The 12,223-nt window shown below is 40.5% G+C and overlaps 1 protein-coding gene across 9 annotated transcripts in view; it reads right to left on the bottom strand.

Annotated features, from left to right (window-relative positions):
• The window catches only part of MAP2K4 (mitogen-activated protein kinase kinase 4), a 47,492-nt gene that overhangs the window by 33,457 nt on the left and 1,812 nt on the right, over window positions 1-12,223 (bottom strand). For 4 of the 9 annotated variants that reach the window (XM_033139495.1, XM_033139500.1, XM_033139496.1 and 1 more), the window contains exon 2: window positions 2,019-2,051. The exons of 4 other annotated variants lie outside the window; for them this stretch is intronic. In XM_033139495.1, the coding sequence (XP_032995386.1) occupies window positions 2,019-2,051 (33 nt within the window). Of the gene's footprint in view, window positions 1-151; window positions 296-2,018; window positions 2,052-12,223 lie in introns of those variants that run through there. One more of the 9 variants, XM_033139499.1, reaches the window with a different exon arrangement.

Genomic DNA, 12,223 nt, shown 5'->3' with positions numbered 1-12,223 from the left:
CTCAACCTGGGTCCCATCCTCCTGTGGTTACCAGTAGTAGCTATGGGTCCTCTTATCTAAATCAGGGCTGCAGCAGAGACAGTTCCCCTTCGCCCCCACGGGCCTGATCTGGAAGCCCCCACAGCTCCTATTTCTTTGTTTGAAAATTTACCTTCATTTTTTATGGCCCTCATTTTTAAGAACTAGCACTTCCTCATCCATAGGGATAGCACTATCTGCGAGAGGCGCAAGAGAATAAAACAGCATTCTACCACAACAACAGATGTGTCGTTGTGACAGGAAAATACAAGGTGCCAAAACACCATGCAAGTTATCTCAGAAACCACTTGAATCTTTTCAGTTTACTGGTACTTTGTCTTGTCATTTCCACCCCTTCTAGGTATATACCTTCACAGTGCTGTAAAAATGCATTACAAATTGACTACAAAATAGCATTTCCCAGAGGAACCATAGTACTAGAATAGGAGGCAAACTACATTTCTGATTGTCTAGATGGCTGGTGGCGATATTTGGAGCACAAACTGTTTTGCATTTCTTGATTACCACCCTCCTACTAGGGATCATCTTTAGAACCCTTAGGCAGCAAATCACTAAGCATCAATAGTCATCTTACAAACATTTCATCATTTCAAAATTAAATATGCATATCCATTAGCTTCAAATAAAAATGAAAAATATATGCAGCCTGAATGCAAGACGGATGTGTTTAACTATACAAGGTGTACCCAGTAGAAGGGGCAGGGGGGAATGCTAGCAGTGCTGTTTTTGTCTCCAATAAAGTTCCCACTAAAGCATGGCAGGCAATCATAACGATATAATGAACATAGCAATTTAAAAAAAAATGAATGCCATAAGAGAACGAAACAATGAAAAAATTAATTGTGCAGAGCTTCCATTAAACATCCAAACACCGGATGATAGTGACTGACAATTTTTCCTGACTTTTATAGAGAAGTAAGTTTCAAAATGATGTATCCAGTCATGTTTTCAAAAGTTATCATTCCGAAGGTACACAGAAAGCACTACTGGGTCATTTAAATTACAACCAGAGCCCATAGTAGAACACCTTGATTCAGTCGCAGAGGACAAGTTCTGCATGACAAAAGTTAGAAGCTCCGCATCTCCGCTCAAATGATCTCAGGTAGCAGTGGGAAATACTGTTCCATGAGATCTTGGGAGAGCCAGGGCCAATCAGATTAGACATTACACTACTGGATTGATGGCTTGACAACTGTCGCATTCCCATGTATCTAAGCCAAACCATGACTTACCACAAACATGCTAGCTCCCAGAGAGAACGCAACCCCTTTGATCAAACCTGATTATTTTACCTCAACACAACAATGAAGCCAAGGTTGGCTTAGTGTATTATCCAGACACCAATCTATGGTTAAGTTATCTCCTCCTTAATCATGGTCTGTAGCCAAGGTTTGCTCTTGACTACATCACAGTTAAGGAGCATAGAGTTTAAGCACAATCCCACCTTCAGATGACCTGTTAAGCCAAACCTTGGCACCGCCGCTACACCAAACTGACTGAGCAGGGGCAAAGTGAATGCAAGCCATAGTTTGGTTTACTGTGTCACGCTACCAAGGCCAATGCAAAGCAGTTCATGCCAAACTTTAAAACAAGAGCAGAAACACTAAGGTGACTTGGGCCCCTACTGAAATAATCCTCTCAGTTCCTATGATTACTTTTTCACTAAGTGGTTAGACATCATTAAACCCCAAATATCTATATTTCCACTTCATTTTACAAGTCTTAAATCTTTCATTTGTTACAATTTAGGAACAATTATCTATCCAACCTCTAGTTTACTATCCAGGAAGTATAAGAGATACTAAAGAATTATTGACAGATCAACAGAATTAGATTTGGTAGCAAGATGAAAAATGGAAGCTCTGCCCATGTATTAATGCATGGCTGGTTAGTTAGATCAACAGTGGACACATTCCCAGTACCAAGAATGATATAAAAATAAAATAAAATAGCAGAATACTATAAAACATGTAGCTTACTTTGTGCTTTTTCACAGAAGTTTATCTGAAAGCCTAAAGCAAAAAAGATAAGTTCTAGTTCATTTTCTGGAAAATAGAGATTTGCACAACCTTTAAAAATCACATTTCATGTTCATTAAAAAAACACCCTCAAACACCAAATAAAAGGTTAAATCACTGCCTGAGTTGCAAAGACAGTACTCCAATAATCTGTTTTGTTGTCAATATTGAATACCTTTTGGAAAAGTCAAAGTTGTACTATACAGTACTGTCCGAAACATCAGGAAAGCATCAGTAGGTGGCTGTCCAGATCAGGTCAGCTACAGAGGTTAAGGATTAGTTTGTTGTTAACTTTAAACAAAATGTTAAGAACAAATGGTGATTTTGCTAGGAAGTTTCCCACATGTACTTTCCGAAGTTAAATAATTACATGCATCATGAAGGCTTCCCAAGATTAGATTTGTATTTTTGGGTATACCGTACATGTGCAAGTATCACTATCTGTTTTCACCATTCACAGCAGAATTATATCTGACTTACTTTTAGAGACAGACAGATGTTGTTTCTCCAGCTTGTCTAAATAATGCAGATAAACCCGATTTGCCTACTTTACTTATTTTGCATAATTTATGCCATTTTGCTAGTTGTAAGGAGGAGCAAGTACATATCCCTCCCCGCTGAAAATCCTGTTGAGTCGTTCTCTGGTTTCTGAGGCTTCTCTTAAGCATTCTCTTAACATTTTTTTAAAAAAAATAAAAATTCTATTTTTAAATGAGACATGAGAAATTCAGGTTGCTACATTTTGTGCCCAATATGAAAACTCATGTTTGCCCCAAAATTATGGATAATGCATTCACAAAACACTGGAAGTCACATATGACTTTTTTAATGTAACATACTAGTATATATATTTTGCCACTTGCAGAAGTGGAACTGAGAACACATTGACTTGTTGAGGCCTACATAGTAATCCATGAAACTATAGGGCACTTGACCCTCTGCATTCATTAATTTCTTTCAATACACAACTAGCTGAAGCCCAATGGTCAACTGAGAGGATAGGTTTATACTAGCTGCACTTGTGAAAATTCACAGGTATATAAATGTGAATGGTGAAAATTGCAGCCTTCTGTGCTCAGCCATAATCATTGAATACAACATAATGGCCTTGTTGCAACAAACCAGTGATGTACCTAGTTCAGCATTCTGTCTCTAGTAGGGGCCAACAAGACACCATAGGAAAGTCACAGGCAAGACATGAATTTAATAGCCACACCCTGTTCCCCCCCCCCCCAAGGAATCAGATAAAACTTGCCTTTAATCATGGAACTTTCATTTAGCATGTCATCACTTATACTGATTGGCCAACCTATATTCCTTTACTATCTGTCACGTAATGGCCCAATTTGCACATTAACTATAGTTTATTGTGAAAACAGACTGCTTTCACTTTGCTCCTCTCCTATAGCAAGCGGGAGCAACAAACTGCAATCCCTGCATTAGTATTTTGTCTGAACTGGGAGCTGTGGTTTGTTTCACTTAGACAAACCATGGCCAGGAAGCCAAGAACAAATCTTGGCTTCACATCATAGTGTGTTCGGACTTAAAACAAACCACAACCCCAAATTTAGATGCTATACTAAGCGAGGGTTTGTGGTTAACTGCTGCCAGATGCAAGGGGAGGAGCTAAGTGGGAACAATCTGTGTGTTCAAGGTAAACTATGGTTCGTTAACTATGGGTCCTGATGTGTGAATGCTGCCATTCTGTCCAAGAAGTAACTATCTGGTATGATATAAACAGTGAACGTTTTATTAAGGCATTGCTGATAGCTTCTAACACAGTGTCAGCTTTGTCTGTCTAAACTGGACATTTTTCTGCAATAGCTGGCAAAGCATCAGATTTGGGCTTGGCTGACCCTACAGTATACCGTATTTTTCCGTGTAAGCTCCGGGCATAGACTATATACCTGCAGAACTCCTGAAGGCAAATATAGGCTGGTGGGCCCCCCTATTGGCAAAAATGTTCTCCTACATCGACTCTACAGGCATAATCCCTGACTGCTGGGCAGAGGCGATAATCATCCCAATCTATAAGAAAGGACCCACGTCAGACCCAGCGAGCTATAGGCCCATCAGTCTCCTCTCTATACCCAGCAAATTATATGCCAAACACCTTTACATTAAATTAATCAACTGGGTGGAATCCGAGGCAATTCTGGCAGAGGAGCAAGCCGGGTTTAGACAGGGCAGAACGACAATAGACCACTGCTTTGTTTTAGCGCACCTCATCGATAAATATGTCAAAAAAACACGTGGGGTGCTATACGCGGCCTTCATAGACCTGAGGGCGGCCTTCGACTCAATTTCACGAGTCAGACTTTGGGCCAAACTGAATGCAACTAGCATTGATAAAAGACTATTGGGATTGATAAATTGCCTTTACAAAGATACCAAGCTTTATGTAAGAACATCACTTAATGGGCAACTCATCGGCCCTATTACAGCCACCAAAGGGGTCAAACAAGGCTGCATTTTAGCCCCGGCCCTATTTAATTTATACATCAATGACATGATCAACTGCCTAACAGCCCCGGAGTTCCATGCCCCCAAATTGGCTGAAAAACCAATTTCAGTGCTCCTGTACGCGGATGACGCGGTTCTCCTTTCACGAACTAAAATCGGCCTCAAAAGATTGATGAGGGAATTTTCGGCCTACTGCAGGAGAGAACAATTGGTGGTGAACTGCCAGAAAACTAAGGTTATGGTGTTTGCTAGGAGACACAGAACACACAGATGGGCAATGGATGACCAAATAATAGAGCAGGTCAAGGTCTTCAAATACCTGGGAATCGTCTTCCAGTCAACAGGGTCGTGGGTGGCACATCAAAAATATGCCAGTGAAAAAGCATCCCAAAGCGCTAAGATTCTGTCGCGCTTTTTCTATACAAAGGGAGGCAGGTATATCCCAGCAGCCTTAGAGGTATTCCAAGCAAAACCTCTGGCACAATTACTCTACGGGGCTCCAATTTGGACGGGGATTCAGTGTAGCATCCTGGAAACGGTCCAATCAAAATTTCTAAGACAGATCTTTGCCGTTCCACCATGCGCACCAAATGCGGCTCTACGTCTTGAGGCCAGCCTTCCATCTGTTGAAACACGGACTTGGCAAAGAACATTAAATTACTGGCTCCGTCTAAATCTAAATCCATCTGGGCTATTGCATCTAGTCACACGGGATGTACACAAAAGCTCATGGGAAAAGGCTGTACACCAAAAACTCCTCTCGTGTGGCTTGCATGCACAGCATTTACTCACAATGGGCCTATTCAAGGCAAAAAGCCTCATAAAACAGCGCCTGAAGGATATTGAACAGCAAAATAACCTGGCCATCATTAAGAAATTCAGTGCATGGTATATTCATCTTCCCCCCTCCTACCTGGACTCCCAGGCGGCATACCTGTCCAATTTAACTATCCCAAAATATAGACGAGCTTTTACGTTGGCCAGATTGGATATGCTACCTTCCGCTGTTCTTGAAGGCCGATTCTCAAAAACACCATTCCATAATCGACTCTGCCCCTGTGGAGTCGGTAATGTGGAGACTGTATCACATGTACTCCTGTCTTGCCCCTTATATAAAGACTTGAGGGAAGAGATCGTCATGCCACTCATACTCGCCATTCCAGGCCGCTCGCCCGAGGACATACTGTTTTTCCTCCTGGCAGACCAGAACACCCAGACAACGGAGAAGGTAGCCAGATTTGTTGAGAGGGCCATGAAATTGAGGGCTGCCAGCTGAATAACAGTGCCCCCTCATAATTAAGATCTCATTTATTCTTGTTTTAATTGTGCCGAATCCCGATTCAGCTCATTTTATTGGTTATATATGGTTTTATCAGTATTGTATCTGTAATATGTGTTGTTGTTTTTTTTTGTTTTTTGATGCAACGGCCTGTGGGCTATGCAAATAAATAAAGTTTGTTGTTGTTGTTCCGTGTATATGACTAGGTTTTTTTTTTTTTAATTAGGTTTGAAATTGGGGCTCATCTTATACACGGGTAGTGCTGAGGGGTGTTTTCTTAATTTTGAGTCCCCCCAAATAGGGGGTGTCTTATACATGGGGGCATCTTATACACGGAAAAATATGGTATTACCTTTCTATTTTACGGTAAGATTCATACAGAGCTCAACTTGGAAACTAGAAAGATTAAAAAAAATCAGACACAAATGCCACCTTCTCTACTCTTTGAGGCACCTCACAAACATACTCGGAAATAAAGAGCAGAATCTAATCAAGCACTTTTGCTACTGCAAGGACTTCTGGCTGCAAAGTGGAACTTCCCCTCCCTCTTCTCTCCCAATATCCCCACCTTTTTGCACCCTTAATGTGTTCTGGGGATTCTCCCAACCCTGCAAAGAGGATTTGGAGAGAGTGCAGGGAGGGGAACACAGGGAGAAGAGGGGTAAGTTCTGTTTCACTAGCAGAAATCCCGGAGCTAGTGAAAACCTCACTGGATATTGCCAAAAGGTTTGAGCTATCAAATACCACAGCCTGGCTGAAGGAAAATTTGTACCAAATTCAATGCTTTTTACACATGAAACAGAATAAATGAGTCCATCCTGGACCATCTTATCCAAGAATAGGAGTAAAAAAGTAACACCCCTAGATATTTGACTGAAAAGTACAAGCAATGTCTGTCACTGTGTATACATAGCTGTCAATTTTTCCCTTTTCTTGCGAGGAATCCTATTCGGAATAAGGGAATTTCCCTTAAAAAAAGGGAGAAACTTGACAGCTATGGTGTATATGCAATCTAGAAAAAATAATAATGAAAACTCTAGGCCAGAGTGCTAACATACTTGTTCCTTTCTGATAAGATGCCGGAACAGATAAAATCTCGATATTATGAAGTAAAATTTACTTAGTTTAAAAAGCTGTTTTAAAAAAATGGTTGCTGGTTCTGATTGAGTTTCCATAACTAGCTCAAGAAAGAAGCCAAAACAAGTCTATGCAAATATTCAGTTGCAAGTTGAAAACAAGGGATTTGGAATCATATGCAAATCAAAATGAAAGAATCTACTCTGGCATTTGACAACAGCTTGGAAGCACGTTGAGCCTACTCATACAGCTTAACATTTGAGATAATTTGCTATCCAGCACTGAAAACTATACTTTCTAAAGTTTGGCCGTCTTTTCTTGAGACACAGAAAAGGACCATGAATGAACAAATCCAGAAGATATGGTACTTAAGCTCAGCAAGAGCCTCAGGCAAGAAAGAAAAAAGCCAGCCAAATCAGCTAAAAAGCAAAGGACAATAGGAAAGTAACCAAGATGGTCTCAGTAAAGTGGCTCACATCCTTTCAGAATGTTCCATTCTGTTATTACAATCAAGAACTTTCTGGCTGTAAAGGGAGCAATGCTTGTTTCTGCTAACTAGTTTCCTCTGGGACAGGACACGTCTGAATTCTAAACACAGATTAAAGAGAGCAACTGTCTTATTATTTTTATTTTATGTTAACTTCAAAATTTGGATGGGCTGAAGAAGTAATGTTGTCAGATGTAAAAATAGAGGGCACAAGGAAAATCAGAGGCAAGCAGCAAACAAAAACATAGTAGCAAAGAGATACCGGTAGGTATTAGATGGCATGGTCCAAGAACAAAGAGGGTGTGTTCATTAACCAATGGGAACCAATACAACATCCAATTCACTACAAGGTTTTTCAAGTCTTTAACTGGTATGCCTACATGTTTCCAAGATTTTCTAAAAGCATAAGGTCTAGAAACATGTAATGATTCTGAGCCTTTCAGAAAAACCTGCCTACAAATTATAATCCCATGCAGTTTTAAGAACATAAGAAGAGCCTGCTGGAGCAGGCATATGACGCATCTATTCCAGCATCCTAGCCACAGTATGCCCAACCAGATGCCAAACGAAATTCACAAGCAGGGGCCAAGCAGAAGAGCATTCAACACTCCCCATGGTTTCCTGCAACTGGTATTCAGATGCATTACTGCCTCCAACTATGGAGGTAGAGCACAGCCATCATAGCTACCAGTAGTTGCCATTGATAGCCTTATCTTCCATGATTTTGTCCAATCCTTTTTTTAAAGCCATCCAAGTCAGTGACCATCACTGTCTCCTGTGGGAGTGAGTTCCCTAGTTTAACTATGTGCTGCATTAAGAAGTATTTTCTGTTATTCGTCCTAATACTTCCAACATACAGCTTCACGGGATGTGCACAAGTAGTAATGTTTGAAGAAGAAGAAGAAGAAGAAGAAGAAGAAGAAGAAGAAGAAGAAGAAGAAGAAGAAGAAGAAGAACAGGAGTTTGGATTTGATATCCCACTTTATCACTACCCAAAGGAGTCTCAAAGCGACTAACATTCTCCTTTCCCTTCCTCCCCCACAACAAACACTCTGTGAGGAGAGTGGGGCTGAGAGACTTCAAAGAAGTGTGACCAGCCCAAGGTCACCCAGCAGCTGCATGTGGAGGAGCGGAGACACAAACCCGGTTCCCCAGATTACGAGTCTACCACTCTTAACCACTACACCACACTCCCTCTTTCTTCAAGCCATGATAATTTTATAAACTTCTATAACGTCACCTCTTACTCGCCTTTTCTCTAAACGAAAATGTCCCAAACATGACAACCTTTTCTCATAGTGGACTTACTTGATTCCCTTGATTGCTCTGGTTGCCCTTTTCTGAACTTTCTCCAACTCTACAAGATTCTTTCAGAGGTGAGGCATCCAGAACTGTACACAATATTCCAAATGCAGTCACACCATAGATTTTGTATTATCATTGAGCTATCCACTACGACTGCAAGGTCTCTGTCCTGTTCTCAGCCTCCAGGAACATGTGTTTAATATTAATATTAGTCGTCATGACATGCAGCACTTTATACTTGTTTACATTGAACTGCATTTGCCATTTTACTACCCATTCAATCAGTTGGGACTTTCTGGAATATATAATATTATATATCTCAAGTAGCTGTGGATGAGAATCAAGCCATGGAGTCATGGGGAGGGGGGGCACCTAGTATTGCATTATCTTTCCGAGCACTAAATTCTCTTTAACCTTGGAATGCACAAAAACATTTTCCAAGTGAAGCAATATAGTGGTATAACAAAGTACTTCATTCAGAACAGAAATATGGTCAAAATCAATCAATATACATCAGTTCACTCCAATAGGCGGCTAATGCACTCTTCACATGCTTTTAGCTGGTAACACTAAAGGTCCACTTTTCCTATGTGAGAACATCCACTTGAGCTCTTGCCTGAAATCTTCCTATGCTGGTGCTTATACAACATTTATGCAACAAAAAACTATGTTGTGGAAAATGACACAGAGGAAATGGTATGAGTGAACTGAACTAGATACTGCTGTAGTATGTCGTTTACCATCTGAATAAATCTTGGGACAGAGAAGTACCAAATTCAACTCCACAGCATGACTTATATGAACTTATCTATTATTATTATAATGGAATTATGCATATGGATAAAGAATTACAGGACTGTTTCTGGTGTTTAATTACAATTTACTGCTCTGATCTAAATACTCACAGGATCTCCAATGCTCATATGGAGCTCTTAGTGATGGGTAGCTCCTTGCATGTAATGGGATGCCACCCTGCCACAGGTAAATGAAGAAGCTCTTGTGTGCATGAGAGCTACACATTATTTACTGCGGTATCAACGCATGAATTGGGATCTAAACAGGCCAATTGGTCTATTAATACCTTGTTGAAGAGAACTACAGGTTTTTCACAAGGTTATGTATCCAATACAACTTCTCAAATTCTGCTTGCACTCACACTTCCAATCAGTGCAATCTTTCAAGAAAAAGTTCCGGAACCCACCATGAACGCCTCCCTTGTTGTCTTATAATAGCAATGGCGCCCACCTGAGAGGTGCCGGAAGGGAGTTCAGGGGAGTTCTGGCTGGAAAAAAGCCCTGCTTCTAATGCAGTTTGATACAAGTTTTGAGTAAAAAGGAGTTTAAAAAGGTAAAGGTAAAGGGACCCCTGACCATTAGGTCCAGTCGTGTTCGACTCTGGGGTTGTGGCACTCATCTCGCGTTACTGGCCGAGGGAGCCGGCGTACAGCTTCCGGGTCATGTGGCCAGCATGACTAAGCCACTTCTGGCGAACCAGAGCAGCGCACAGAAATGCCGTTTACCTTCCTGCCGGAGCGGTAACTATTTATCTACTTGTACTTTGATGTGCTTTTGAACTGCTAGGTTGGCAGGAGCTGGGACCGAGCAACGGGAGCTCACCCCATTTTTCTTAATTCAGTAAAGAAGCACAAGGAGAACCTGAAAAGATTATGATGTACAATACTATGGCCCTACATAAAAAAAAATCTAGCAAAGGCACTTTCAATTCAATATCAACAATTTTTAGATGGTTATATAACCAGCAATGAGAACACAGCTTCTTTCTTTTTTTTCCCTTTTTTTACAAAACAAGTGCACAGAAATGAAGCTGACTCAGACCAATGATTTAGGCTGCAGTCCTATGCACATCACCTGGACTCAGTAGATCTCAGTGAGAAGAGATACACTGGATTGAATTACAAATACAAGATTTTTCCATACTGATTTAATAATGAAAATTTCCTAGTTTTCATTCATTATAGCCTTTGAACAAATTAGATGATGAGTTTCAATAAAATCACCAGGTAAGTTTCTTGCCAGGAACGAATACTTACATTTTAACACTGAAAGCAGGCACAAAGGCAGGATAGAAGAAAACCACCTGTTCCCCCCTCCCCTTGGTTCTATACAAGACCAAAGGTCATTTTACATTAAGTTATTAATGCACACCTGTAACATATTGCTGTGATCACTCACTTTGATTCAAATGTGCCTATTCATTAGAAAAACACAAGTACAGGTGATGTTCACAGAGTGGTTCAGCAAACCCTTGCAATAGACGTTTACTTTGCAACAACCAAAGTTAAGGGTTAAAAATATATATCCTGCATTAATATTTTAGGCTAAAGAGTGGTTCGAAAGCCACTTCCCTTACTTAACACCATAATGTGGGAACCAGCCTGAAGTCCTGCCTTTCAATGTGGGCTGTTTTCCAATATGCAGAAGAACAAACACTCTTTACCACAAGACTACCCAGGTGAGTAATCAAAATTCAAATATCATAACATACTGGTTTACCTGAACACCTAAATGCAGGGGTATTATTGAGAGTTAACTCCTAGGTGCTCATAGTACCGTTCCTACTACAAGAGTATGGAGTGTGTTCCTATCTTTCCCATGTTAACACAGAATGTTACTTGGGAATAATACTAGGAATACTTACAGCCTAAAAACAAAAGGAAAGGTAAAGCTAAATAGCCTGTTATATACCATTCAACACTCTTGAGATCCCAAACTAAAACACTAAGCAAACAAACAGCCCAATAAGGGGAGTGTCTTGCTACAAGAGCTATTAAGGATCTAATTGCTTGAGGATCTAACCAAGTATTAGGCCAAACATGCCAGCAGCATGTGGCAAACATTTTTCTGGTTACCGACAGAAACTCAGTGAGTGTGGTACTGCACTTCCAGGTGCTAAACAAAAAAATAATATATTGCAACAAAATTGTGAGATGCTTACAGGCCCATCAGAGTTGTACAATGAACAATCTGCCTCTCATATAATTACCTAATCAAGAACACTTGGGATGTAAATAAAAAACAAACACCTCCCTATACTGGTGCTTTACTCCATCTAATGCAGCTTAAGAGGGAGGTCTACATAGCTTTGCAGTTATATATAACAATATATATGACCTTGAACACTTTGTAACACACACACCCAAAAAAGGTGGTTGTTAGTGTCCAGTGCCAACTCAGCAGTACCTGTAAAGCTCAGTAACATTTACTATTCTGGTGTTTGTATGTATCTACTGAGGATACTTCAAACACAACAGAATCCCTATATGGGAAGCACTTCTAAACATGAAATAGAAGGCAAACAACATACAGGTATTTGACAATTGCGAACATGAGCATTTTGCTGCATGTACATAGGCTGGTGCTGAAAAGTGGCAATGGCAGCTTCCTAGCATATAATGAGCAGGTGATGATGCCTTGTACTGAGTCAGACCACCAGTCCCTCTAACTCTGTATTGTCTACTTTGACTGGCAGCAGCTCTCCAGATGTCTTTCAGTCCTCCTACTAGAGATTCCCTTGAATTGCTACCAGTTATGTCCA

This window comes from Lacerta agilis, chromosome 2 (assembly GCF_009819535.1).
Source record: "Lacerta agilis isolate rLacAgi1 chromosome 2, rLacAgi1.pri, whole genome shotgun sequence".
Lineage (NCBI taxonomy): Eukaryota > Metazoa > Chordata > Lepidosauria > Squamata > Lacertidae > Lacerta > Lacerta agilis.
The sequence above is the reverse complement of the archived record's forward strand: the minus strand, read 5'-3'. Positions and strand labels throughout refer to the sequence as shown.